We start from the raw sequence: 24,979 nt of genomic DNA, 5'->3' as shown, positions 1-24,979 counted from the left end.
AGCTAAGTGACGTCAACGATTGAAAGGCTATTAGCGCGCACCACCGCTAACTAGCTAGCCATTTCACATCCGTTACACACGCACGGGAAAGAGTGAAGTCATAGGTTTGCGCCTACAGTTTAATTTCTAATCTTTATGGATGGACTAATATGACACAGTACTAGGATGTAACTCACATTGTGAATATTTAGTTGGAGAAAGGATTGTATGCTGGTATGTACATGTGTTACTACAGGGGTGTTGGAGGGAGAGTATTTGGTTTTGTGTAATTAGTAAGGTAGAAATATTGTCCTGTAGCTAATTGACCTTGGAATCTGATTTATTACCACAAATATGATAAAATCATGATTTTCCAGTGTGTTGGGTGCCTGCGTCTTATCTGCAGAAGTTGCCCCCCCCCCCCACATTAGTTAGCAGTAATGTGACCAACATCATGAAGTTTTTTTTTATTATTGCCAATCAAATATTGGACATGGTTTATGAAAACATTGCAACCAAATGAAATATACTTCTTCCAACTATTTTTCTTCATGGAAAATTCTAGTTATAAACTTGTACTTGGTACTTGCTAATAAATAAAACATTTATTGACACCATATTCCATGGGTTTACTGACCACAATCCATTTAATTAATATTAAGTGTTGGTTATTTGGCGTCGAGAGAACACAGCGCATGGAAGAAAGCAGTGAGATCTGCAACCTAACGTCATATTTCTGCTAAACGTTCACTGCTAGTGTGCAGGGGGGGAGGGGCTTCATATCAGTCACGCAGGGATCAAATCCCCCCCAGGGTCAGCCTCAGGTCTTTAGGTCTGAGCCCCCCCCCCCGGAGTTAGCCTCAGGTCTTTAGGTCTGAGCCCCCCCGGAGTCAGCCTCAGGTCTTTAGGTCTGAGCCCCCCCCTCGGAGTCAGCCTCAGGTCTTTAGGTCTGAGCCCCCCCCCCCGGAGTCAGCCTCAGGTCTTTAGGTCTGAGCCCCCCCCCGGAGTCAGCCTCAGGTCTTTAGGTCTGAGCCCCCGGATGTTCTGAATGTCTAGTGACGTCCCTGCTTCAGCCCTGTCTGGACCAGAGGCATTATCTTAGGGCTGAAGTAGGCCTGTCTGGACCAGAGGCATTATCTTAGGGCTGAAGTAGGCCTGTCTGGACCAGAGGCATTATCTTAGGGCTGAAGTGAGCCTGTCACCCAGCCTGTCTGGACTAGAGGCATTATCTTAGGGCTGAAGTAAGCCTGTCACCCAGCCTGTCTGGACTAGAGGCATTATCTTAGGGCTGAAGTGAGCCTGTCACCCAGCCTGTCTGGACCAGAGGCATTATCTTAGGGCTGAAGTAGGCCTGTCTGGACCAGAGGCATTATCTTAGGGCTGAAGTAGGCCTGTCTGGACCAGAGGCATTATCTTAGGGCTGAAGTAGGCCTGTCTGGACCAGAGGCATTATCTTAGGGCTGAAGTAGGCCTGTCTGGACCAGAGGCATTATCTTAGGGCTGAAGTGAGCCTGTCACCCAGCCTGTCTGGACTAGAGGCATTATCTTTGTCTGGACTAGAGGCATTATCTTTGTCTGGACTAGAGGCGTTATCTTTGTCTGGACTAGAGGCGTTATCTTTGTCTGGACTAGAGGCGTTATCTTTGTCTGGACTAGAGGCATTATCTTTGTCTGGACTAGAGGCATTATCTTTGTCTGGACTATAGGCATTATCTTTGTCTGGACTAGAGGCATTATCTTTGTCTGGACTAGAGGCATTATCTTTGTCTGGACTAGATGCATTATAAGAACTATAAGCGTCATAGGAACTCATCAAAACAGTCCAAAACACTTTTACAGGTTTTTAATGATCATCTACAGCTAAAAGGAAGAAACACTTAGAATAATAAAATACATACAGATATGAACAAATAGGGCTCCTCCCGATACAGAATACAACGTTAACTATGCAGCAGGTAAAGTCAGGTGGTCCGTGCTAAGCCCATGCTATTGACCAACCAGGCGGGATGGAGTCCTGCTATTGACCAACCAGGCTGGATGGAGTCCTGCTATTGTCCAACCAGGCGGGATGGAGTCCTGCTATTGACCAACCAGGCTGGATGGAGTCCTGCTATTGGCTGACAGCTGTAGGTGTAGTGACCAGGCGGTCAGCGTGTCTGTAGGCTTGTTCCAGTAGGGTCTGGGCATCCTGGACCGGCCCTGATGTCTGGAGGGTCTTTGCTAGGCGACGGGCCGTTGTGACGGAGTGTCCGCTACGAACCAGACACACCATCTGCTCCTAGAAGGGGAGAGAACAGTTAGGAAGCACTATTTCATGTTACGTTGCTCAGAAGTTGACAAACTGTTTCTCCTTCAAGATTTTTTTGGGTACTTTTTACCCCTTTTTTCTCCCTAATTTCGTGGTCTCCGATTGGTAATTACAGTCTCGTCCCATCACTGCAACGTACGGACTCGGGAGAGGCGAAGGTCGAGAGCCATGCGTCCTCCGATACACGACCCTGCCTTGCTGCACTGCTTCTTGACACACTGCTCACTTAACCCGGAAGCCAACCGGAGGAAACAACTGGCGACAGGAGTCAGCTTGCATCCGTCCGGCCCGCCACAAGGAGTCGCTAGAGCACGATGGGACAAGGACATCCCCGGCCGGTAATACGCTCCCCTAACCCGGGCGACTCTGGGCCAATTGTGCGCCGTCTCATGGGTATCCCGGTCGTGGCCGGCTGCGACACAGCCCGGGATCGAACCTGGGGCTGTAGTGACGCCTCTAGCACTGCGCTACTCAGGAGGCCAAGATGTCACTTTTTAATGACATGTACAATACCGTTCAAAAGTTTGGGATCACTTAGAAATGACATTGTTTTTGAAAAAAAACTACAAAAAATGCCAACTTCATTAAATAGTACCTGCAAAACACCAGTGTCAACGTCAACAGTGAAGAGGCGAGTTCCTCTGTTCAGTGTCTGTGTTCTTTTGCCCATCTTAACCTTTTCATTTTATTGGCCAGTCTGAGATTTAGCTTATTCTTTGCAACTCTGACAAGAAGTCCAGCATCCCGGGTCGCCTCTTCACTGTAGATGTTGAGACTGGTGTTTTGCAGGGGTACTATTTAATGAAGCTGCCAGTTGAGGACTTGTGAGGCGTCTGTTTCTCAAACTAGACACTCTAATGTACTTGTCCTCTTGCTCAGTTGTGCACCGGGGCCTCCCACTCCTCTTTCTATTCTGGTTAGAGCCAGTTTGTGCTGTTCTGTGAAGGGAGTAGTACACAGTGTTGTGTGAGATCTTCAGTTTCTTGGCTATTTCTCGCATGGAATAGCCTTCATTTCTCAGAACAAGAATAGACTGACGAGTTTCAGAAGAAAGGTCTTTGTTTCTGGCCATTTTGAGCCTGTAATCGAACCCACAAATGCTGATGATCCAGATACTCAACTAGTCTAAAGGCCAGTTTTAATGCTTCTTTAATCAGAACAACAGTTCTCAGCTGTGCTAACATAATTGCAAAAGGGTTTTCTAATGATCAATTAGCATTTTAAAATGATCAGCTTGGACTAAGCATTTCACTGTAAGCACGTGACAAATAAACTTTGATTTTATTAGCTAACACATCGTGCCATTGGAACACAGGAGTGATGGTTGCTGATAATAGTAGATATTCCATTTTAAAAAATCAACCGTTTCCAGCTAAAAATAGTCCTTTACAACAACAATATCGACACTGTATTTCTGATCAATTTGATGTTATTTCAATGGAGGGGGAAAAAAGTGCTTTTCTTTCAAAGGCCATTTCTAAGTGACTCCAAACCGTTGAACGGTCGTGTATCTGTCATAGACCTCCAGGTTATTCTGCTCTTTAAAATGGAAAACAATCTTCCCTGGAAGAACTTGGTTAACAGGAAGCAGAACGTCATAGATATGTCACTTCCTCTTCTACAGAACTCAGATCACAGCCACAATAAAACCCCAGCTGTGAAAACGTGCTGTTATAACTAGAGAGACTAGTGTTTATGGTTACCAAAATGCATGGAAACCTGTGTGTGTGTGTGTGTGTGTGTTAAAGCTTGCTTGTTGACCTGTAAGGGTCTGTCTTTGCGCTCAGGTACAGGGGGGAGACGCAGGACTCCTTGTTCTGACAACTGGAGGATCTGAAACAACGGAGAAGAGGGGAGGGTGAGAAGAGAGAGGAGAAGAGAGGAGGGAGAGAAGAGAGGAGAGGAGAGAGAGGAGCGTGAGAAGAGAGGAGGGTGAGAAGAGCGTGAGAAGAGAGGGTGAGAAGAGCGTGAGAAGAGAGGAGGGTGAGAAGAGCGTGAGAAGAGAGGAGGGTGAGAAGAGAGGAGGGTGAGAAGAGAGTGAGAAGAGAGGAGGGTGAGAAGAGAGTGAGAAGAGAGGAGGGTGAGAAGAGAGTGAGAAGAGAGGAGAGGAGGGTGAGAAGAGAGGAGGGTGAGAAGAGAGAGAAGAGAGGAGGGTGAGAAGAGAGAGAAGAGAGGAGGGTGAGAAGAGAGAAGAGAGGAGGGTGAGAGTGAGAAGAGAGGAGGGTGAGAAGAGAGTGAGAAGAGAGGAGGGTGAGAGTGAGAAGAGAGGAGGGTGAGAGTGAGAAGAGAGGAGGGTGAGAGTGAGAAGAGAGGAGGGTGAGAGTGAGAAGAGAGGAGGGTGAGAAGAGAGGAGAGAGGAGGGTGAGAAGAGAGGAGGGAGGAGGGTGAGAAGAGAGTGAGAAGAGAGGAGGGTGAGAGTGAGAAGAGAGGAGGGTGAGAGTGAGAAGAGAGGAGGGTGAGAAGAGAGGAGAGAGGAGGGTGAGAAGAGAGGAGAGAGGAGGGTGAGAAGAGAGGAGAGAGGAGGGTGAGAAGAGAGGAGAGAGGAGGGTGAGAAGAGAGGAGAGAGGAGGGTGAGAAGAGAGGAGAGAGGAGGGTGAGAAGAGAGGAGAGAGGAGGGTGAGAAGAGAGGAGAGTGAGAAGAGAGGAGAGTAAGAGGAGGGGGAGAAGAGAGGAAGAAGAGGAGAAAGTAGGGGGAGAGAAGAGGAGATAAACAGAAGCACACAGGCTGCATCTCAAATGACCCTTGACCAGAGCCCATTCCCTATATAGTGTATTAGCCCAGAGCCTATTCCCTATATAGTGTATTAGCCCAGAGCCTATTCCCTATATAGTGTATTAGCCTTTGGGCCCTGGGGAAAGTATTGCAGTATCAATGAAACAACCAACAATGAATGTCACAATGACCAGAGGCCTGATGCTCAGACCAGATACCCAAATATGGGCTTAGTTCCTATTTTCTAGTCATTCTATTACAAAACACATTTTTTTTGCACGGAGGAGGGAGAGATGCATTCTGGGAAGCACGGAGGAGGGAGGGAGTGATGCATTCTGAGAAGCACGGAGGAGGGAGGGAGTGATGCATTCTGAGAAGCACGGCGGAGGGAGTGATGCATTCTGAGAAGCACGGCGGGAGTGATGCATTCTGAGAAGCACGGAGGAGGGAGGGAGAGATGCATTCTGAGAAGCACGGAGGAGGGAGGGAGAGATGCATTCTGAGAAGCAGCGGAGGAGGGAGGGAGTGATGCATTCTGAGAAGCAGCGGAGGAGGGAGGCAGAGATGCATTCTGAGAAGCACGGAGGAGGGAGGGAGTGATGCATTCTGAGAAGCACGGAGGAGGAGGGAGTGATGCATTCTGAGAAGCACGGAGGAGGGAGGGATGCATTCTGAGAAGCACGGCGGGAGTGATGCATTCTGAGAAGCACGGAGGGAGTGATGCATTCTGAGAAGCACGGAAGGAGTGATGCATTCTGAGAAGCACGGAGGAGGGAGGGAGTGATGCATTCTGAGAAGCACGGAGGAGGGAGTGATGCATTCTGAGAAGCACGGAGGAGGGAGTGATGCATTCTGAGAAGCACGGAGGAGGGAGTGATGCATTCTGAGAAGCACGGAGGAGGGAGTGATGCATTCTGAGAAGCACGGAGGAGGGAGTGATGCATTCTGAGAAGCACGGAGGAGGGAGGGAGTGATGAATTCTGAGAAGCACGGAGGAGGGAGGGAGTGATGAATTCTGAGAAGCACGGAGGAGGGAGGGAGTGATGCATTCTGAGAAGCACGGAGGAGGGAGGGAGTGATGCATTCTGAGAAGCACGGAGGAGGGAGGGAGTGATGCATTCTGAGAAGCACGGAGGAGGTAGGGAGTGATGCATTCTGAGAAGCACGGAGGAGGTAGGGAGTGATGCATTCTGAGAAGCATGGAGGAGGGAGGGAGTGATGCATTCTGAGAAGCACGGAGGAGGGAGGGATGAATTCTGAGAAGCACGGAGGAGGGAGGGAGTGATGCATTCTGAGAAGCATGGAGGAGGGAGGGAGTGATGCATTCTGAGAAGCACGGAGGAGGGAGGGATGAATTCTGAGAAGCACGGAGGAGGGAGGGAGTGATGCATTCTGAGAAGCATGGAGGAGGGAGGGAGTGATGCATTCTGAGAAGCACGGAGGAGGGAGGGATGAATTCTGAGAAGCACGAGCATAGAACCGTTCCTCAAAATGCTATTAAGGGAAAATGACAGTCTTCAAAGCAACTACTGTTGTTCTAGTTCCAGAGAGGAGTCACAGCTTTCTGTGAGTATGTGATGTATTTCTGACCTGGTAACATTGGGTTATTGGCTCCAGAGAGGAGAGTGACAGCTTTCTGTGAGTATGTGATGTATTTCTGACCTGGTAACATTGGGTTATTGGCTCCAGAGAGGAGTCACAGCTTTCTGTGAGTATGTGATGTATTTCTGACCTGGTAACATTGGGTTATTGGGTCCAGAGAGGAGAGTCACAGCTTTCTGTGAGTATGTGATGTATTTCTGACCTGGTAACATTGGGTTATTGGGTCCAGAGAGGAGAGTCACAGCTTTCTGTGAGTATGTGATGTATTTCTGACCTGGTAACATTGGGTTATTGGGTCCAGAGAGGAGAGTCACAGCTTTCTGTGAGTATGTGATGTATTTCTGACCTGGTAACATTGGGTTATTGGGTCCAGAGAGGAGAGTCACAGCTTTCTGTGAGTATGTGATGTATTTCTGACCTGGTAACATTGGGTTATTGGCTCCAGAGAGGAGAGTCACAGCTTTCTGTGAGTATGTGATGTATTTCTGACCTGGTAACATTGGGTTATTGGCTCCAGAGAGGAGAGTCACAGCTTTCTGTGAGTATGTGATGTATTTCTGACCCGGTAACATTGGGTTCGTGGCACCACTTTGTAACCCGGAGAAGGCTGTAGTTAGTATGGTTTTGAGCCGAGCGCTCCATTTGCAGTGAAGAGGTCTACATTAAGTAGCCTGGCAAGTTTCTGTAGGACATTAGCCTACATTTACTGATATACAATTAGACATGTAGACTAATTTGATTAATCTATCTTGCAACAATATCATATTTAGAGAGTTAGCAACAGGGTGCTTTTTGAGTTCCCACTTCCTCAGGCTGTGAATAATACAGCCTTAAGGTAAAAAAAATAAAAAATATGTCAGCAAATTCTCTGAAGAGACAATTTATTATTATTTTTTTTTAATTCAGATCATTCTGGATCCTATTTTGACAGGTTACACATCGTAATATAAAATCATGCATTTCCTGGTTATGTTACATGAAATAGCTTTTCTTTTTTTAAACCATAAGCTATCGTGTCCGTTGTCTTTACGTGGCAGTGAGACCACTAGTTCAGAGCCCTGCCGCTAATGTCAAGTCACTATGCCGCTAATGTCAAGTCACTATGCCGCTAATGTCAAGTCACTATGCCGCTAATGTCAAGTCACTATGCCGCTAATGTCAAGTCACTATGCCGCTAATGTCAAGTCACTATGCCGCTAATGTCAAGTCACTATGCCGCTAATGTCAAGTCACTATGCCGCTAATGTCAAGTCACTATGCCGCTAATGTCAAGTCACTATGCCGCTAATGTCAAGTCACTATGCCGCTAATGTCAAGTCACTATGCCGCTAATGTCAAGTCACTATGCCGCTAATGTCAAGTCACTATGCCACTAATGTCAAGTCACTATGCCGCTAATGTCAAGTCACTATGCCGCTAATGTCAAGTCACTATGCCGCTAATGTCAAGTCACTATGCCGCTAATGTCAAGTCACTATGCCGCTAATGTCAAGTCACTATGCCGCTAATGTCAAGTCACTATGCCGCTAATGTCAAGTCACTATGCCGCTAATGTCAAGTCACTATGCCGCTAATGTCAAGTCACTATGCCGCTAATGTCAAGTCACTATGCCGCTAATGTCAAGTCACTATGCCACTAATGTCAAGTCACTATGCCGCTAATGTCAAGTCACTATGCCGCTAATGTCAAGTCACTATGCCGCTAATGTCAAGTCACTATGCCGCTAATGTCAAGTCACTATGCCGCTAATGTAAAGTCACTATGCCGGTAATGTAAAGTCACTATGCCGCTAATGTAAAGTCACTATGCCGCTAATGTAAAGTCACTATGCCGCTAATGTAAAGTCACTATGCCCTGAGAAACAGTGTTATCCAGCAACACAGTTACATTCATCACAATATGTCCATATCAGACGGCATCTCCCCCTAAAAGGATCTCATTTATCCCTGATTTATCATTATCGCATAACAAGTGTACATTTACGGAACGGCCCAGCTGTGGGATAGTATACGGAACGGCCCAGTTATGGGAAAGCATACGGAATGGCCCAGCTGTGGGAAAGCATACGGAATGGCCCAGCTGTGGGAAAGCATACGGAATGGCCCAGCTGTGGGAAAGCATACGGAATGGCCCAGCTGTGGGAAAGCATACGGAATGGCCCAGCTGTGGGAAAGCATACGGAATGGCCCAGCTGTGGGAAAGCATACGGAATGGCCCAGCTGTGGGAAAGCATACGGAATGGCCCAGCTGTGGGAAAGCATACGGAATGGCCCAGCTGTGGGAAAGCATACGGAATGGCCCAGCTGTGGGAAAGCATACGGAATGGCCCAGCTGTGGGAAAGCATACGGAATGGGCCAGCTGTGGGAAAGCATACGGAATGGGCCAGCTGTGGGAAAGCATACGGAATGGGCCAGCTGTGGGAAAGCATACGGAATGGCCCAGCTGTGGGAAAGCATACGGAATGGCCCAGCTGTGGGAAAGCATACGGAATGGCCCAGCTGTGGGAAAGCATACGGAATGGCCCAGCTGTGGGAAAGCATACGGAATGGCCCAGCTGTGGGAAAGCATACGGAATGGCCCAGCTGTGGGAAAGCATTCGGAATGGCCCAGCTGTGGGAAAGCATACGGAATGGCCCAGCTGTGGGAAAGCATACGGAATGGCCCAGCTGTGGGAAAGCATACGGAATGGCCCAGCTGTGGGAAAGCATACGGAATGGCCCAGCTGTGGGAAAGCATACGGAATGGCCCAGCTGTGGGAAAGCATACGGAATGGGCCAGCTGTGGGAAAGCATACGGAATGGGCCAGCTGTGGGAAAGCATACGGAATGGGCCAGCTGTGGGAAAGCATACGGAATGGCCCAGCTGTGGGAAAGCATACGGAATGGCCCAGCTGTGGGAAAGCATACGGAATGGCCCAGCTGTGGGAAAGCATACGGAATGGCCCAGCTGTGGGAAAGCATACGGAATGGCCCAGCTGTGGGAAAGCATACGGAATGGCCCAGCTGTGGGAAAGCATTCGGAATGGCCCAGCTGTGGGAAAGCATACGGAATGGCCCAGCTGTGGGAAAGCATACGGAATGGGCCAGCTGTGGGAAAGCATACGGAATGGGCCAGCTGTGGGAAAGCATACGGAATGGGCCAGCTGTGGGAAAGCATATGTAGGAGTAGGTGACATATGTGGGTAGATATCACACTGTTGGACAAGTAGACAGGAGTATACTGGAAGGTAGTATAAGAGAGCAGATGTGAGTGCATTTGCCATTCTGGTAAATACAGGAAACCAAAGATTAGCAGATGGTGTAGTAGTGTAGTGGTAACATAAGATACATGGATAACATATAAATATAAATGATAGCTGAACATTAAAGTAACGAACCACATGTTAACATGGGTCATGGGACCGTGGTGATGGAGGTCTACTAAGGGACGTTCTGACCCTTGTAGATTCTCCATTGTGCTGACATACATGTCAGACAGAGTGGCGCCTAAAAGCAATTGGACACTAGACATATGGTCTGACAATTCTATTACAAACATACATGTCAGACAGAGTGACGCCTAGAGGTAATTGGACACACTGGGATAGAGGGTCCAGCCACTATTATAAACAAATTGAAAGCAGATGGTGGTGAATGACTTCATAGGGGACGGACAATACTGTGTGTATAAATAGAGTAGCTGGAGTTCCGCGGGGGGTGTTCCGCGGGGTGTGTTCCGCGGGGTGTGTTCCGCTGGGACATGCCAGTGGGCTGTACAGTTGTAATAAAGAGCATGTTTGATTTTAAAAGTTCTGGTAAGCGTTGTATTTGAAAATGATTTTCCACGATACATACGGAATGGCCCAGCTGTGGGAAAGCATACGGAATGGCCCAGCTGTGGGAAAGCATACGGAATGGCCCAGCTGTGGGAAAGCATACGGAATGGCCCAGCTGTGGGAAAGCATATGGAATGGCCCAGCTGTGGGAAAGCATACGGAATGGCCCAGCTGTGGGAAAGCATATGGAATGGCCCAGCTGTGGGAAAGCATACGGAATGGCCCAGCTGTGGGAAAGCATATGGAATGGCCCAGCTGTGGGAAAGCATATGGAATGGCCCAGCTGTGGGAAAGCATACGGAATGGCCCAGCATATGGAATGGCCTAGCTGTGGGAAAGCGTACAGAATGGCCCAGCTGTGGGAAAGCATATGAGATCTGTGAAGTAGTATTTGAACCCAGGTCTGGTCTGTCTTACCTGCTGGTTACTCTCTTCCTGCTGTTCCAGTAGTTGTCTGAGGTTAAAACACTGGTGCTCCAGGGAGTCTCTCTCCTTCTCTAGCTGTTCTAGAAAGCTCCCCACAGCCCTCAGCTCCACCTGGACACACAGCATCAGACTAGATAACCACACACACACACAGCCCTCAGCTCCACCTGGACACACAGCATCAGACTAGATAACCACACACACACACAGCCCTCAGCTCCACCTGGACACACAGCATCAGACTAGATAACCACACACACAGCCCTCAGCTCCACCTGGACACACAGCATCAGACTAGATAACCACACACACACAGCCCTCAGCTCCACCTGGACACACAGCATCAGACTAGATAACCACACACACACACAGCCCTCAGCTCCGCCTGGACACACAGCATCAGACTAGATAACCACACACACACACAGCCCTCAGCTCCGCCTGGACACACAGCATCAGACTAGATAACCACACACACACAGCCCTCAGCTCCGCCTGGACACACAGCATCAGACTAGATAACCACACACACACAGCCCTCAGCTCCACCTGGACACACAGTAACACCAGACTAGATAACCACACACACACAGCCCTCAGCTCCACCTGGACACACAGCATCAGACTAGATAACCACACACACACACAGCCCTCAGCTCCACCTGGACACACAGCATCAGACTAGATAACCACACACACACACAGCCCTCAGCTCCACCTGGACACACAGCATCAGACTAGATAACCACACACACACACAGCCCTCAGCTCCGCCTGGACACAGCATCAGACTAGATAACCACACACACACACAGCCCTCAGCTCCACCTGGACACACAGCATCAGACTAGATAACCACACACACACACAGCCCTCAGCTCCACCTGGACACACAGCATCAGACTAGATAACCACACACACACAGCCCTCAGCTCCGCCTGGACACAGCATCAGACTAGATAACCACACACACACACAGCCCTCAGCTCCACCTGGACACACAGCATCAGACTAGATAACCACACACACACAGCCCTCAGCTCCACCTGGACACAGCATCAGACTAGATAACCACACACACACAGCCCTCAGCTCCGCCTGGACACACAGCATCAGACTAGATAACCACACACACACAGCCCTCAGCTCCACCTGGACACACAGCATCAGACTAGATAACCACACACACACACAGCCCTCAGCTCCGCCTGGACACAGCATCAGACTAGATAACCACACACACACACAGCCCTCAGCTCCACCTGGACACACAGCATCAGACTAGATAACCACACACACACAGCCCTCAGCTCCACCTGGACACAGCATCAGACTAGATAACCACACACACACAGCCCTCAGCTCCGCCTGGACACACAGCATCAGACTAGATAACCACACACACACAGCCCTCAGCTCCACCTGGACACAGAGCATCAGACTAGATAACCACACACACACAGCCCTCAGCTCCACCTGGACACAGCATCAGACTAGATAACCACACACACACACAGCCCTCAGCTCCACCTGGACACACAGCATCAGACTAGATAACCACACACACACAGCCCTCAGCTCCACCTGGACACAGCATCAGACTAGATAACCACACACACACACAGCCCTCAGCTCCGCCTGGACACACAGCATCAGACTAGATAACCACACACACACAGCCCTCAGCTCCACCTGGACACACAGCATCAGACTAGATAACCACACACACACAGCCCTCAGCTCCACCTGGACACACAGCATCAGACTAGATAACCACACACACACAGCCCTCAGCTCCACCTGGACACACAGCATCAGACTAGATAACCACACACACACACAGCCCTCAGCTCCACCTGGACACACAGCATCAGACTAGATAACCACACACACACAGCCCTCAGCTCCACCTGGACACACAGCATCAGACTAGATAACCACACACACACAGCCCTCAGCTCCACCTGGACACACAGCATCAGACTAGATAACCACACACACACAGCCCTCAGCTCCACCTGGACACACAGCATCAGACTAGATAACCACACACACACAGCCCTCAGCTCCACCTGGACACACAGCATCAGACTAGATAACCACACACACACAGCCCTCAGCTCCACCTGGACACACAGCATCAGACTAGATAACCACACACACACAGCCCTCAGCTCCACCTGGACACACAGCATCAGACTAGATAACCACACACACACACAGCCCTCAGCTCCGCCTGGACACACATCATCAGACTAGATAACCACACACACACAGCCCTCAGCTCCACCTGGACACACAGCATCAGACTAGATAACCACACACACACAGCCCTCAGCTCCACCTGGACACACAGCATCAGACTAGATAACCACACACACACAGCCCTCAGCTCCACCTGGACACACAGCATCAGACTAGATAACCACACACACACAGCCCTCGGCTCCACCTGGACACACAGCATCAGACTAGATAACCACACACACACACAGCCCTCAGCTCCACCTGGACACACAGCATCAGACTAGATAACCACACACACACAGCCCTCAGCTCCACCTGGACACACAGCATCAGACTAGATAACCACACACACACAGCCCTCGGCTCCACCTGGACACACAGCATCAGACTAGATAACCACACACACACACAGCCCTCAGCTCCACCTGGACACACAGCATCAGACTAGATAACCACACACACACACAGCCCTCAGCTCCACCTGGACACACAGCATCAGACTAGATAACCACACACACACAGCCCTCAGCTCCACCTGGACACACAGCATCAGACTAGATAACCACACACACACAGCCCTCAGCTCCGCCTGGACACACAGCATCAGACTAGATAACCACACACACACAGCCCTCAGCTCCACCTGGACACACAGTAACATCAGACTAGATAACCACACACACACAGCCCTCAGCTCCGCCTGGACACACAGCATCAGACTAGATAACCACACACACACACACACAGCCCTCAGCTCCACCTGGACACACAGCATCAGACTAGATAACCACACACACACAGCCCTCAGCTCCGCCTGGACACACAGCATCAGACTAGATAACCACACACACACACACACAGCCCTCAGCTCCACCTGGACACACAGTAACATCAGACTAGATAACCACACACACACAGCCCTCAGCTCCACCTGGACACACAGCATCAGACTAGATAACCACACACACACAGCCCTCAGCTCCGCCTGGACACACAGCATCAGACTAGATAACACCACACACACACACACACAACACCCCTTCCAGTGTCTCACCCCCAGCTTGTCGAGGATCTTCTTGCCAACGGCTGACTTCCTAGTCTCTTCCTGGTGTTGACGGGATGAATGACTTATCATTTCCTGTTTCTGGATTGGGACTGGCAGTTGAGCCAGTTTAGACAGGAACCTGGAACCAGAATACAGTCAACGTGTTTAGCCAAGAATGGCATCTTACAGTAGAGGCTCAAGTCGCTCAACATGTATACACACACAGTGGCATTCGGAAAGTATTCAGACCCCTTGACTTTTTCCACATTTTGTTACGTTACAGCCTTAAAACCTCATCAATCTACGCACAATATCCCATAACGACAAAGCAAAAACAGGTTTTTCAAAAAAAAAAAAAAATATATATATATATATCCTATTTACATAAGTATTCAGACCCTTTGCTTTGAGACTTGAAATTGAGCTCAGGTGCATCCTGTTTCCATTGATCATCCTTGAGATGTTTCTACAACTTGGAGTCCATCTGTGGTAAATTCAATTGATTGGACATGATTTGGAAAGGCACACACCTGTCTATATAAGGTCACACAGTTCACAGTGCATGTCAGAGCAAAAACCAAGCCATGAGGTCGAAGGAATTGTCCGTAGAGCTCCGAGACAGGATTGTGTCGAGGCACAGATCTGGGGAAGGGTATCAAAGAATGTCCTTGAGTTGCCCAGCCAGAGCCCGGACTTGAACCCGATCGAACATCTCTGGAGAGACCTGAAAATAGCTGTGCAGCGATGCTCCCCATCCAACCTGACAGAGCTTTAGAGGATCTGCAGAGAAGAATGGGAGAAACTCCCCAAATACAGGTGTGCCAAGCTTGTAGCGTTGTACCCAAGAAGACTCGAGGCTGTAATCACTGCCGAAGGTGCTTCAATAAAAATGAATGCGTAAAGGGTCTGAAAACTTCTGTAAATGTAATATTTCAGTTTGACATTTTTTATAAATTTGCAAAAATTTCTAAAAACCTGTTTTTACTTTCCTCTGTCCAGTGTCTGTTCTTTCGACCGTCTTAATCTTTTATTTTGCTTGCTGTTTGGGGTTTTAGGCTGGGTTTCTGTACAGCACTTTGAGATATTAGCTGATGTACGAAGGGCTATATAAATAAACTTGATTTGATTTGATTTTTATTGGCCAGTCTGAGATATGGCTTTTTCTTTGCAACTCTGCCTAGAAGAGCAGCATCCCGGAGTCGCCTCTTCACTGTTGACGTTGAGACTGGTGTTTTGCAGGTACTATTTAATAAAGCTGCCAGCTGAGGACTTGTGAGGCGTCTGTTTCTCAATCTTGACACTCTAATGTACTTGTCCTCTTGCTCAGTTGTGCACCGGGGCCTCCCACTCCTCTTTCTATTCTGGTTAGAGCCAGTTTGCTCTGTTCTGTGAAGGGAGTAGTACACAGCGTTGTACGAGATCTTCAGTTTCTTGGCAATTTCTCGCATGGAATAGCCTTCATTTCTCAGAACAAGAATAGACTGACGAGTTTCAGAAGAAAGGTATTTTGAGCCTGTAATTGAACCCACAAATGCTGATGCTCCAGATACTCAACTAGTCTAAAGAAGGCCAGTTTTATTGCTTCTTTAAAATCAGAACAACAGTTTTCAGCTGTGCTAACATAATTGCAAAAGGGTTTTCTAATGATCAATTAGCCTTTTAAAATTATAAACTTGGATTAGCTAACACAACGTGCCATTGGAACACAGGAGTGATGGTTGCTGATAATGGGCCTCTGTACGCCTATGTAGATATTCCATTAAAAATCAGCCGTTTCCAGCTACAATAGTCATTTACAACATTAACAATATCGACACTGTATTTCTGATAAATGTTATTTTAATGGATAAAAATGTTCTTTCAAAAACAAGGAAATTTTTAAGTGACCCCAAACTTTTGAACAATAGTGTATATTATTTAACCTTTATTTAACTACTAGCCTGTACCCCCGCGCACCGACCCAGCCTGTACCCCCGCGCACCGACCCAGCCTGTACCCCCGCGCACCGACCCAGCCTGTACCCCCGCGCACCGACCCAGCCTGTACCCCCGCGCACCGACCCAGCCTGTACCCCCGCGCACCGACCCAGCCTGTACCCCCGCGCATCGACTAGCCTGTACCGGTACCCCCTGTATATAGCCTCGTTATTGTTATGTAATATTCTTGTGTTACTTTTTTTAATTGAGTAAATATTTTCTTAACTATTTCTTGAACTGTTGTTGCTTAAGGGCTTGTAAGTAAACTTTTCAAGGCAAGGTCTACACCTGCTGTATTCGGCGCATGTGACAAATAAAATGTGATTTGTTCAGAGAAGACTGTGTTGCTGCACAGAAACCACTACTAAAGGACACCAATCAGAAGAAGAGACTTGCTTGGGCCAAGAAACATGAGCAATGGACATTAGACCGGTTGGAAATCTGTCCTTTGGTCTGATGAGTCCAAATTAGATATTTTTGGTTCCAACCGATGTGTCTTTAGACGCAGAGTAGGTGAACGGATGATCTCCGCATGTGTGTTTCCCACCGTGAAGCATGGAGGAGGTGGTGTGATGGTGTGGGGGTGCTTTGCTGGTGACACTGTCTGTGGTTTATTTAGAATTCAAGGCACACTTAACCAGCATGGCCACCACAGCATTCTGCAGCGATACACCATCCCATCTCGTTTGCGCTTAGTGGGACTATCATTTGTTTTTCAACTGGACAATGACCCAACACACCTTCAGGCTGAGTAAGGGCTATTTGAACAAGGAGGAGAGTGATGGAAGGCTGCATCCAATGACCTGGCCTCCACAATCACCCCAACCTCAACCCAATAGAGATGGTTTAGGATGAGTTGGACCGCAGAGTGAAGGAAAAGCAGCCAACAAGTGCTCAGCATATGTGGGAACTCCTTCAAGACTGTTGGAAAAGCATTCCAGGTGAAGCTGGTTGAGAGAATGCCAAGAGTGTCCAAAGCTGTCATCAAGGCAAAGGGTGACTACTTTGAAGAATCTCAAATATAAAATATATTTTGATTTATTTAACACTTTTTTGGTTACTACATGATTCCATATGTGTTAATTCATAGTTTTGATGTCTTCACTATTATTCTACAATGTAGAAAATAGTAAAAATAAAGAAAAACTCTGGAAGGTGGCGTGTCCAAACTTTTGACTGGTACTGTTTATGAAAATAATGAGTAATCGACTATTTTGGGTGACATAAGTGCATCCATGGATGGGCTGATCCCTCAGTACAGGGTGAGGCAACGCTGATCATCATGGGTCCACTGTCCCCAGTCCGACACTGAGTATGGATGGGCTGATCCCTCAGTACAGGGTGAGGCAACGCTGATCATGGGTCCACTGTCCCCAGTCCTACACTGAGTATGGACGGGCTGATCCCTCAGTACAGGGCTAGGCAACGCTGATCATGGGTCCACTGTCCCCAGTCCTACACTGAGTATGGACGGGCTGATCCCTCAGTACAGGGCGAGGCAACGCTGATCATGGGTCCACTGTCCCCAGTCCTACACTGAGGATGGACGGGCTGATCCCTCAGTACAGGGTGAGGCAACACTGATCATAGTGGGTCCACTGTCCTACACTGAGGATGGACGGGCTGATCCCTCAGTACAGGGTGAGGCAACACTGATCATAGTGGGTCCACTGTCCCCAGTCCTACACTGAGGATGGACGGGCTGATCCCTCAGTACAGGGTGAGGCAACACTGATCATAGTGGGTCCACTGTCCCCAGTCCTACACTGAGGATGGACGGGCTGATCCCTCAGTACAGGGCGAGGCAACACTGATCATAGTGGGTCCACTGTCCCCAGTCCGACACTGAGGATGGACGGGCTGATCCCTCAGTACAGGGTGAGGCAACACTGATCATAGTGGGTCCACTGTCCCCAGTCCTACACTGAGGATGGATGGGCTGATCCCTCAGTACAGGGTGAGGCAACACTGATCATAGTGGGTCCACTGTCCCCAGTCCTACACTGAGGATGGACGGGCTGATCCCTCAGTACAGGGCGAGGCAACACTGATAGTGGGTCCACTGTCCCCAGTCCGACACTGAGTATGGATGGGCTGATCCCTCAGTACAGGGTGAGGCAACACTGATCATAGTGGGTCCACTGTCCCCATCCACACTGAGGATGGACGGGCTGATCCCTCAGTACAGGGTGAGGCAACACTGATCATCATGGGTCCACTGTCCCCAGTCCTACACTGAGGATGGACGGGCTGATCCCTCAGTACAGGGTGAGGCAACACTGATCATAGTGGGTCCACTGTCCCCAGTCCGACACTGAGGATGGACGGGCTGATCCCTCAGTACAGGGCGAGGCAACACTGATCATAGTGGGTCCACTGTCCCCAGTCCGACACTGAGTATGGATCCCTCAGTACAGGGCGAGGCAACACTGATCATAGTGGGTCCACTGTCCCCAGTCCGACACTGAGGATGGACGGGCTGATCCCTCAGTACAGGGCGAGGCAACACTGATCATAGTGGGTCCACTGTCCCCAGTCCTACACTGAGGATGGACGGGCTGATCCCTCAGTACAGGGTGAGGCAACACTGATCATAGTGGGTCCACTGTCCCCAGTCCGACACTGAGTATGGATGGGCTGATCATAGTGGGTCCACTGTCCCCAGTCCGACACTGAGTATGGATGGGCTGATCATAGTGGGTCCACTGTCCCCAGTCCTACACTGAGGATGGACGGGCTGATCCCTCAGTACAGGGTGAGGCAACACTGATCATCATGGGTCCACTGTCCCCAGTCCGACACTGAGGATGGACGGGCTGATCCCTCAGTACAGGGCGAGGCAACACTGATCATAGTGGGTCCACTGTCCCCAGTCCTACACTGAGGATGGACGGGCTGATCCCTCAGTACAGGGCGAGGCAACACTGATCATAGTGGGTCCACTGTCCCCAGTCCGACACCGAGGATGGACGGGCTGATCCCTCAGTACAGGGCGAGGCAACACTGATCATAGTGGGTCCACTGTCCCCAGTCCGACACCGAGTATGGACGGGCTGATCCCTCAGTACAGGGTGAGGCAACACTGATCATAGTGGGTCCACTGTCCCCAGTCCGACACTGAGGATGGACGGGCTGATCCCTCAGTACAGGGTGAGGCAACACTGATCATAGTGGGTCCACTGTCCCCAGTCCGACACTGAGTATGGATGGGCTGATCATACATGGCGAGGCAACACTGGGTCCACTGTCCCCAGTCCGACACCGAGTATGGATGGGCTGATCAGTACAGGGCGAGGCAACACTAGTGGGTCCACTGTCCCCAGTCCGACACTGAGTATGGATGGGCTGATCACAGGGCGAGGCAACACTAGTGGGTCCACTGTCCCCAGTCCGACACCGAGTATGGATGGGCTGATCACAGGGCGAGGCAACACTGATCATAGTGGGTCCACTGTCCCCAGTCCGACACTGAGGATGGACGGGCTGATCCCTCAGTACAGGGCGAGGCAACACTGATCATAGTGGGTCCACTGTCCCCAGTCCGACACTGAGGATGGACGGGCTGATCCCTCAGTACAGGGCGAGGCAACACTGATCATAGTGGGTCCACTGTCCTACACTGAGGATGGACGGGCTGATCCCTCAGTACAGGGCGAGGCAACACTGATCATAGTGGGTCCACTGTCCCCAGTCCGACACCGAGTATGGATGGGCTGATCATAGTGGGTCCACTGTCCCCAGTCCGACACTGAGTATGGATGGGCTGATCATAGTGGGTCCACTGTCCCCAGTCCGACACTGAGTGGATGATCCCTCAGGACAGGGTGAGGCAACACTGATCATAGTGGGTCCACTGTCCCCAGTCCGACACTGAGGATGGACGGGCTGATCCCTCAGTACAGGGTGAGGCAACACTGATCATAGTGGATCCACTGTCCCCAGTCCGACACTGAGGATGGACGGGCTGATCCCTCAGTACAGGGCGAGGCAACACTGATCATAGTGGGTCCACTGTCCCCAGTCCGACACTGAGGATGGACGGGCTGATCCCTCAGTACAGGGCGAGGCAACACTGATCATAGTGGGTCCACTGTCCCCAGTCCGACACTGAGGATGGACGGGCTGATCCCTCAGTACAGGGCTAGGCAACGCTGATCATCATGGGTCCACTGTCCCCAGTCCGACACTGAGGATGGACGGGCTGATCCCTCAGTACAGGGCGAGGCAACACTGATCATAGTGGGTCCACTGTCCCCAGTCCGACACTGAGGATGGACGGGCTGATCCCTCAGTACAGGGCGAGGCAACACTGATCATAGTGGGTCCACTGTCCCCAGTCCGACACCGAGTATGGACGGGCTGATCCCTCAGTACAGGGCGAGGCAACACTGATCATAGTGGGTCCACTGTCCCCAGTCCGACACTGAGGATGGACGGGCTGATCCCTCAGTACAGGGCGAGGCAACACTGATCATAGTGGGTCCACTGTCCCCAGTCCGACACTGAGGATGGACGGGCTGATCCCTCAGTACAGGGCGAGGCAACACTGATCATAGTGGGTCCACTGTCCCCAGTCCTACACTGAGGATGGACGGGCTGATCCCTCAGTACAGGGCGAGGCAACACTGATCATAGTGGGTCCACTGTCCCCAGTCCTACACTGAGGATGGACGGGCTGATCCCTCAGTACCGGGCGAGGCAACACTGATCATAGTGGGTCCACTGTCCCCAGTCCTACACTGAGGATGGACGGGCTGATCCCTCAGTACAGGGCGAGGCAACACTGATCATAGTGGGTCCACTGTCCCCAGTCCTACACTGAGGATGGACGGGCTGATCCCTCAGTACAGGGCGAGGCAACACTGATCATAGTGGATCCACTGTCCCCAGTCCGACACTGAGGATGGACGGGCTGATCCCTCAGTACAGGGTGAGGCAACACTGATCATAGTGGGTCCACTGTCCCCAGTCCGACACTGAGGATGGACGGGCTGATCCCTCAGTACAGGGCGAGGCAACACTGATCATCATGGGTCCACTGTCCCCAGTCCGACACTGAGGATGGACGGGCTGATCCCTCAGTACAGGGCGAGGCAACACTGATCATAGTGGGTCCACTGTCCCCAGTCCGACACTGAGTATGGACGGGCTGATCCCTCAGTACAGGGCGAGGCAACACTGATCATAGTGGGTCCACTGTCCTACACTGAGGATGGACGGGCTGATCCCTCAGTACAGGGCGAGGCAACACTGCTCATAGTGGGTCCACTGTCCCCAGTCCGACACTGAGTATGGACGGGCTGATCCCTCAGTACAGGGCGAGGCAACACTGATCATAGTGGGTCCACTGTCCTACACTGAGGATGGACGGGCTGATCCCTCAGTACAGGGCGAGGCAACACTGATCATAGTGGGTCCACTGTCCTACACTGAGGATGGACGGGCTGATCCCTCAGTACAGGGCGAGGCAACACTGATCATAGTGGGTCCACTGTCCCCAGTCCGACACTGAGGATGGACGGGCTGATCCCTCAGTACAGGGCGAGGCAACACTGATCATAGTGGGTCCACTGTCCCCAGTCCGACACCGAGTTCTGTTCTCTCACCTGTTTTTCAGAACGTTCAGATGTTTCTGTGATTCCTCTTTCTTAGTCTGTCTTCCGGCCAGAACAGACCTGAGGGAGCGAGAGAAAAGGAGAGAGAAAAGGAGAGAGAGAAAGGACGGAGGGAGAAACAGAGCGAGGGTTACAAATAAATAACTCAGTAACAACAACCTAGTGAAACCCTTAAACCAGGGCTATTCAAGCTTCAGGTCACCGATTGGCTAGTGGCCATGTTACAGCGCCTCTGTCTTCCTAGACAGATGAACAGTGGCTGAGATTCACAGTTGACTTCCTGGGTGCTACTCACAGTATAGACAGGCCCAGTCAGAACCATGATGGAGGATGTTACTCACAGTATAGACAGGCCCAGTCAGAACCATAATGGAGGATGTTACAGTATAGATAGGCCCAGTCAGAACCATGGAGGATGTTACTCACAGTATAGACAGGCCCAGTCAAGAACCATGATGGAGGATGTTACTCACAGTATAGACAGGCCCAGTCAAGAACCATGATGGAGGATGTTACTCACAGTATAGACAGGCCCAGTCAAGAACCATAACGGAGGATGTTACTCACAGTATAGACAGGCCCAGTCAAGAACCATAACGGAGGATGTTACTCACAGTATAGACAGGCCCAGTCAAGAACCATGATGGAGGATGTTACTCACAGTATAGACAGGCCCAGTCAGAACCATGATGGAGGATGTTACTCACAGTATAGACAGGCCCAGTCAGAACCATGATGGAGGATGTTACTCACAGTAGACAGGCCCAGTCGAAACCATAATGGAGGATGTTACAGTATAGACAGGCCCAGTCAGAACCATAATGGAGGATGTTACTCACAGTATAGACAGGCCCAGTCAAGAACCATAATGGAGGATGGTACTCACAGTATAGACAGGCCCAGTCAAGAACCATAATGGAGGATGTTACTCACAGTATAGACAGGCCCAGTCAGAACCATAATGGAGGATGTTACTCACAGTATAGACAGGCCCAGTCAGAACCATAATGGAGGATGTTACTCACAGTATAGACAGGCCCAGTCAGAACCATGATGGAGGATGTTACTCACAGTATAGACAGGCCCAGTCAAGAACCATAATGGAGGATGTTACTCACAGTATAGATAGGCCCAGTCAGAACCATGATAGAGGATGTTACAGTATAGACAGGCCCAGTCAAGAACCATAATGGAGGATGTTACTCACAGTATAGACAGGCCCAGTATGTTGTCTAGAGCCGTAATGGAGGACTTGGTCAGCGGTTTCCACTTCTCCTGACCTTTCAGCTTACTGGGACCTGCAACTGTGCCACCTTTCTTCTTCTGTGGTTTTGGCTGAGGGACCTGGCTGCTGGTTCCTGGCTGGGGCTCCTCCTGCAGAGGAGGGTACATGCAGACAGAATGTGTGAGAGAATGATGTGATGAAAGCAAAGGAGAACCGTTTCCTCTCAGAGGTTTAATTCTTCAAAACTTTCTCACCTGAGATACTCTCCGTTGACATGTCTTTATACCGGACTTATTTGGCTTCTCGCCTTTCTTCTTGCCTTTAGGTGCCTTGGATGGGGCGCGTTGAGATCCCCGGACAGGCTTCATATTTTAACTAGGAAAAAGAGACAGCGTCAGATAGACAACTAATCAAGGCGTACACGGGAAAAGTGATAAATAAAACATAGCCGCTAAATATATAATAATATACAATCTGAAAGCTAGCAAACATGAGCACTGCCTAGACGAAACACGGATGTAGTTTGTTTTGTCAACAACAGCTAACGTTAAGCTAGCTAAGGAACCTTTTTACATTTTATACACAAGGCGATCTAGTAGAACAGTTTAGAGGTGCAATTTCTCGTTGCCGTTAGGGCCAATGTCGTAGAATAACAATAGCTAAAACACTTAAAACAAACGTTTATAACTTGACTTACCAGTTTCGCGGTAAATTTCTTTCAAACGTTTGTTTGTATTCATTGCGCATGCGTTATGAGCGGCAAGCAGGCAACTCCAGGCGGCCATGATGGAAAGGGCAATGCGCACTCCTCATAGAGGACGATGGAGGCCTCTAGTGGCCAAAAAGGACGTATTAGGCAGCGTTCTTCTCTCCGTATCCCAATTTACAAGTATGGTTCTCTCTGGCCTCTCCATGTTTCCCCAGCCACCCATCACTCCCAATCCAAGCCCCCTGCGACTGCTTTCTTAATTCAAAGTCTTCAAGAGGAAGTGAGTTCCAGGTCCATTCCACTCCACTCCTCAGAGGGCAGCGCCATTTGAGGGCTTTCACCATTTTGAATTTATTAAACTGGGTGGGACTTTCAACTTCATTGGCTCATCCCTCCTGGTGACCCTTTTGGAGTCGTGTCCAACTGGGTCATCAGGAGGGGTCAGCCAATAGTGAAGAAGAAAATGGACTACTTCAAAATGAAGAATGCCTCAATGGCACAGCCCATATGTCATGCAATAATATGCAAATTAATTACTTAAAAATCATACAATGTGATTTTCTGGATTTTTGGTTTAGATTCCGTCTCTCACAAAAAATTACAGACCTCTACATGCTTTGTAAGTAGGAAAACCTGCAAAATCGGCAGTGTGTCAAATACTTGTTCTCCCCACTGTTATTAATATACTGGTTAGATGGGGTGTAACTATATAATATACTCTACTTGTAAGTTAATACTTGTCTTTTAAATATACTATCATTTCATATGCGTTCATGGTGAAACGTAATTAAAACTAACTGCATACACTACTTCCTTGGTGACGTTGTGGTTTCATTCCATGATATTATAGAGAGACAGCTGTGGAAACATTGTGTGTTATCTATCGCCATCAGACCTCACCTGAACAAGTGTACCTGTAGTCAGCATTTCATTGTACTGTGTACCATATGTATATCCCTGTACATATGACATATAAACTGGGCTCGAGTGACATAGTGGAGTCTAACAACATCACGTGACCAGGTGGATCACTGAGTGAAATGTGTTGGGTCGGAGAGATCGGCACGTAACGATCTTTCAGACAACGTTGATGGTCAACAAATGTCCATCCAACACAAACCCATTGGCACCAACTTCCATTCTTCAGATACATTAACATTTACATTTGAGTCATTTAGCAGACGCTCTTATCCAGAGCGACTTACAGTAGAGTGCATACATTTTACATACTGAGACAAGGATATCCCTACCGGCCAAACCCTCCCTAACCCGGACGACGCTATGCCAATTGTGCGTCGCCCCACGGACCTCCCGGTTG

General features: G+C 49.6%; 1 protein-coding gene across 4 annotated transcripts; it reads right to left on the bottom strand.

The window, feature by feature from the left end:
• Positions 1–1,807: 1,807 nt before the first annotated feature.
• cenpq (centromere protein Q) lies at positions 1,808–24,869 on the bottom strand. Of its 4 annotated transcripts, none has more exons than XM_071331011.1 (8): positions 23,650–24,869; positions 23,207–23,327; positions 22,935–23,101; positions 21,719–21,787; positions 14,146–14,275; positions 10,836–10,955; positions 4,049–4,120; positions 1,808–2,257 (listed from the first exon to the last, which is right to left on the bottom strand). In XM_071331011.1, exons 2-8 carry the CDS (start codon positions 23,318–23,320, stop codon positions 2,090–2,092), a joined length of 840 nt encoding a protein of 279 aa, XP_071187112.1. In that variant the 5' UTR covers positions 23,321–23,327; positions 23,650–24,869; the 3' UTR covers positions 1,808–2,089. The 4 variants fall into 4 exon arrangements, with proteins under 4 accessions (XP_071187112.1, XP_071187113.1, XP_071187115.1 ...); XM_071331012.1 differs by lacking the exon at positions 23,650–24,869 and adding an exon at positions 23,526–23,634; XM_071331014.1 differs by lacking the exon at positions 4,049–4,120.
• Positions 24,870–24,979: the final 110 nt, after the last annotated feature.

This window comes from Salvelinus alpinus, chromosome 10 (assembly GCF_045679555.1).
Source record: "Salvelinus alpinus chromosome 10, SLU_Salpinus.1, whole genome shotgun sequence".
Lineage (NCBI taxonomy): Eukaryota > Metazoa > Chordata > Actinopteri > Salmoniformes > Salmonidae > Salvelinus > Salvelinus alpinus.
The sequence above is the reverse complement of the archived record's forward strand: the minus strand, read 5'-3'. Positions and strand labels throughout refer to the sequence as shown.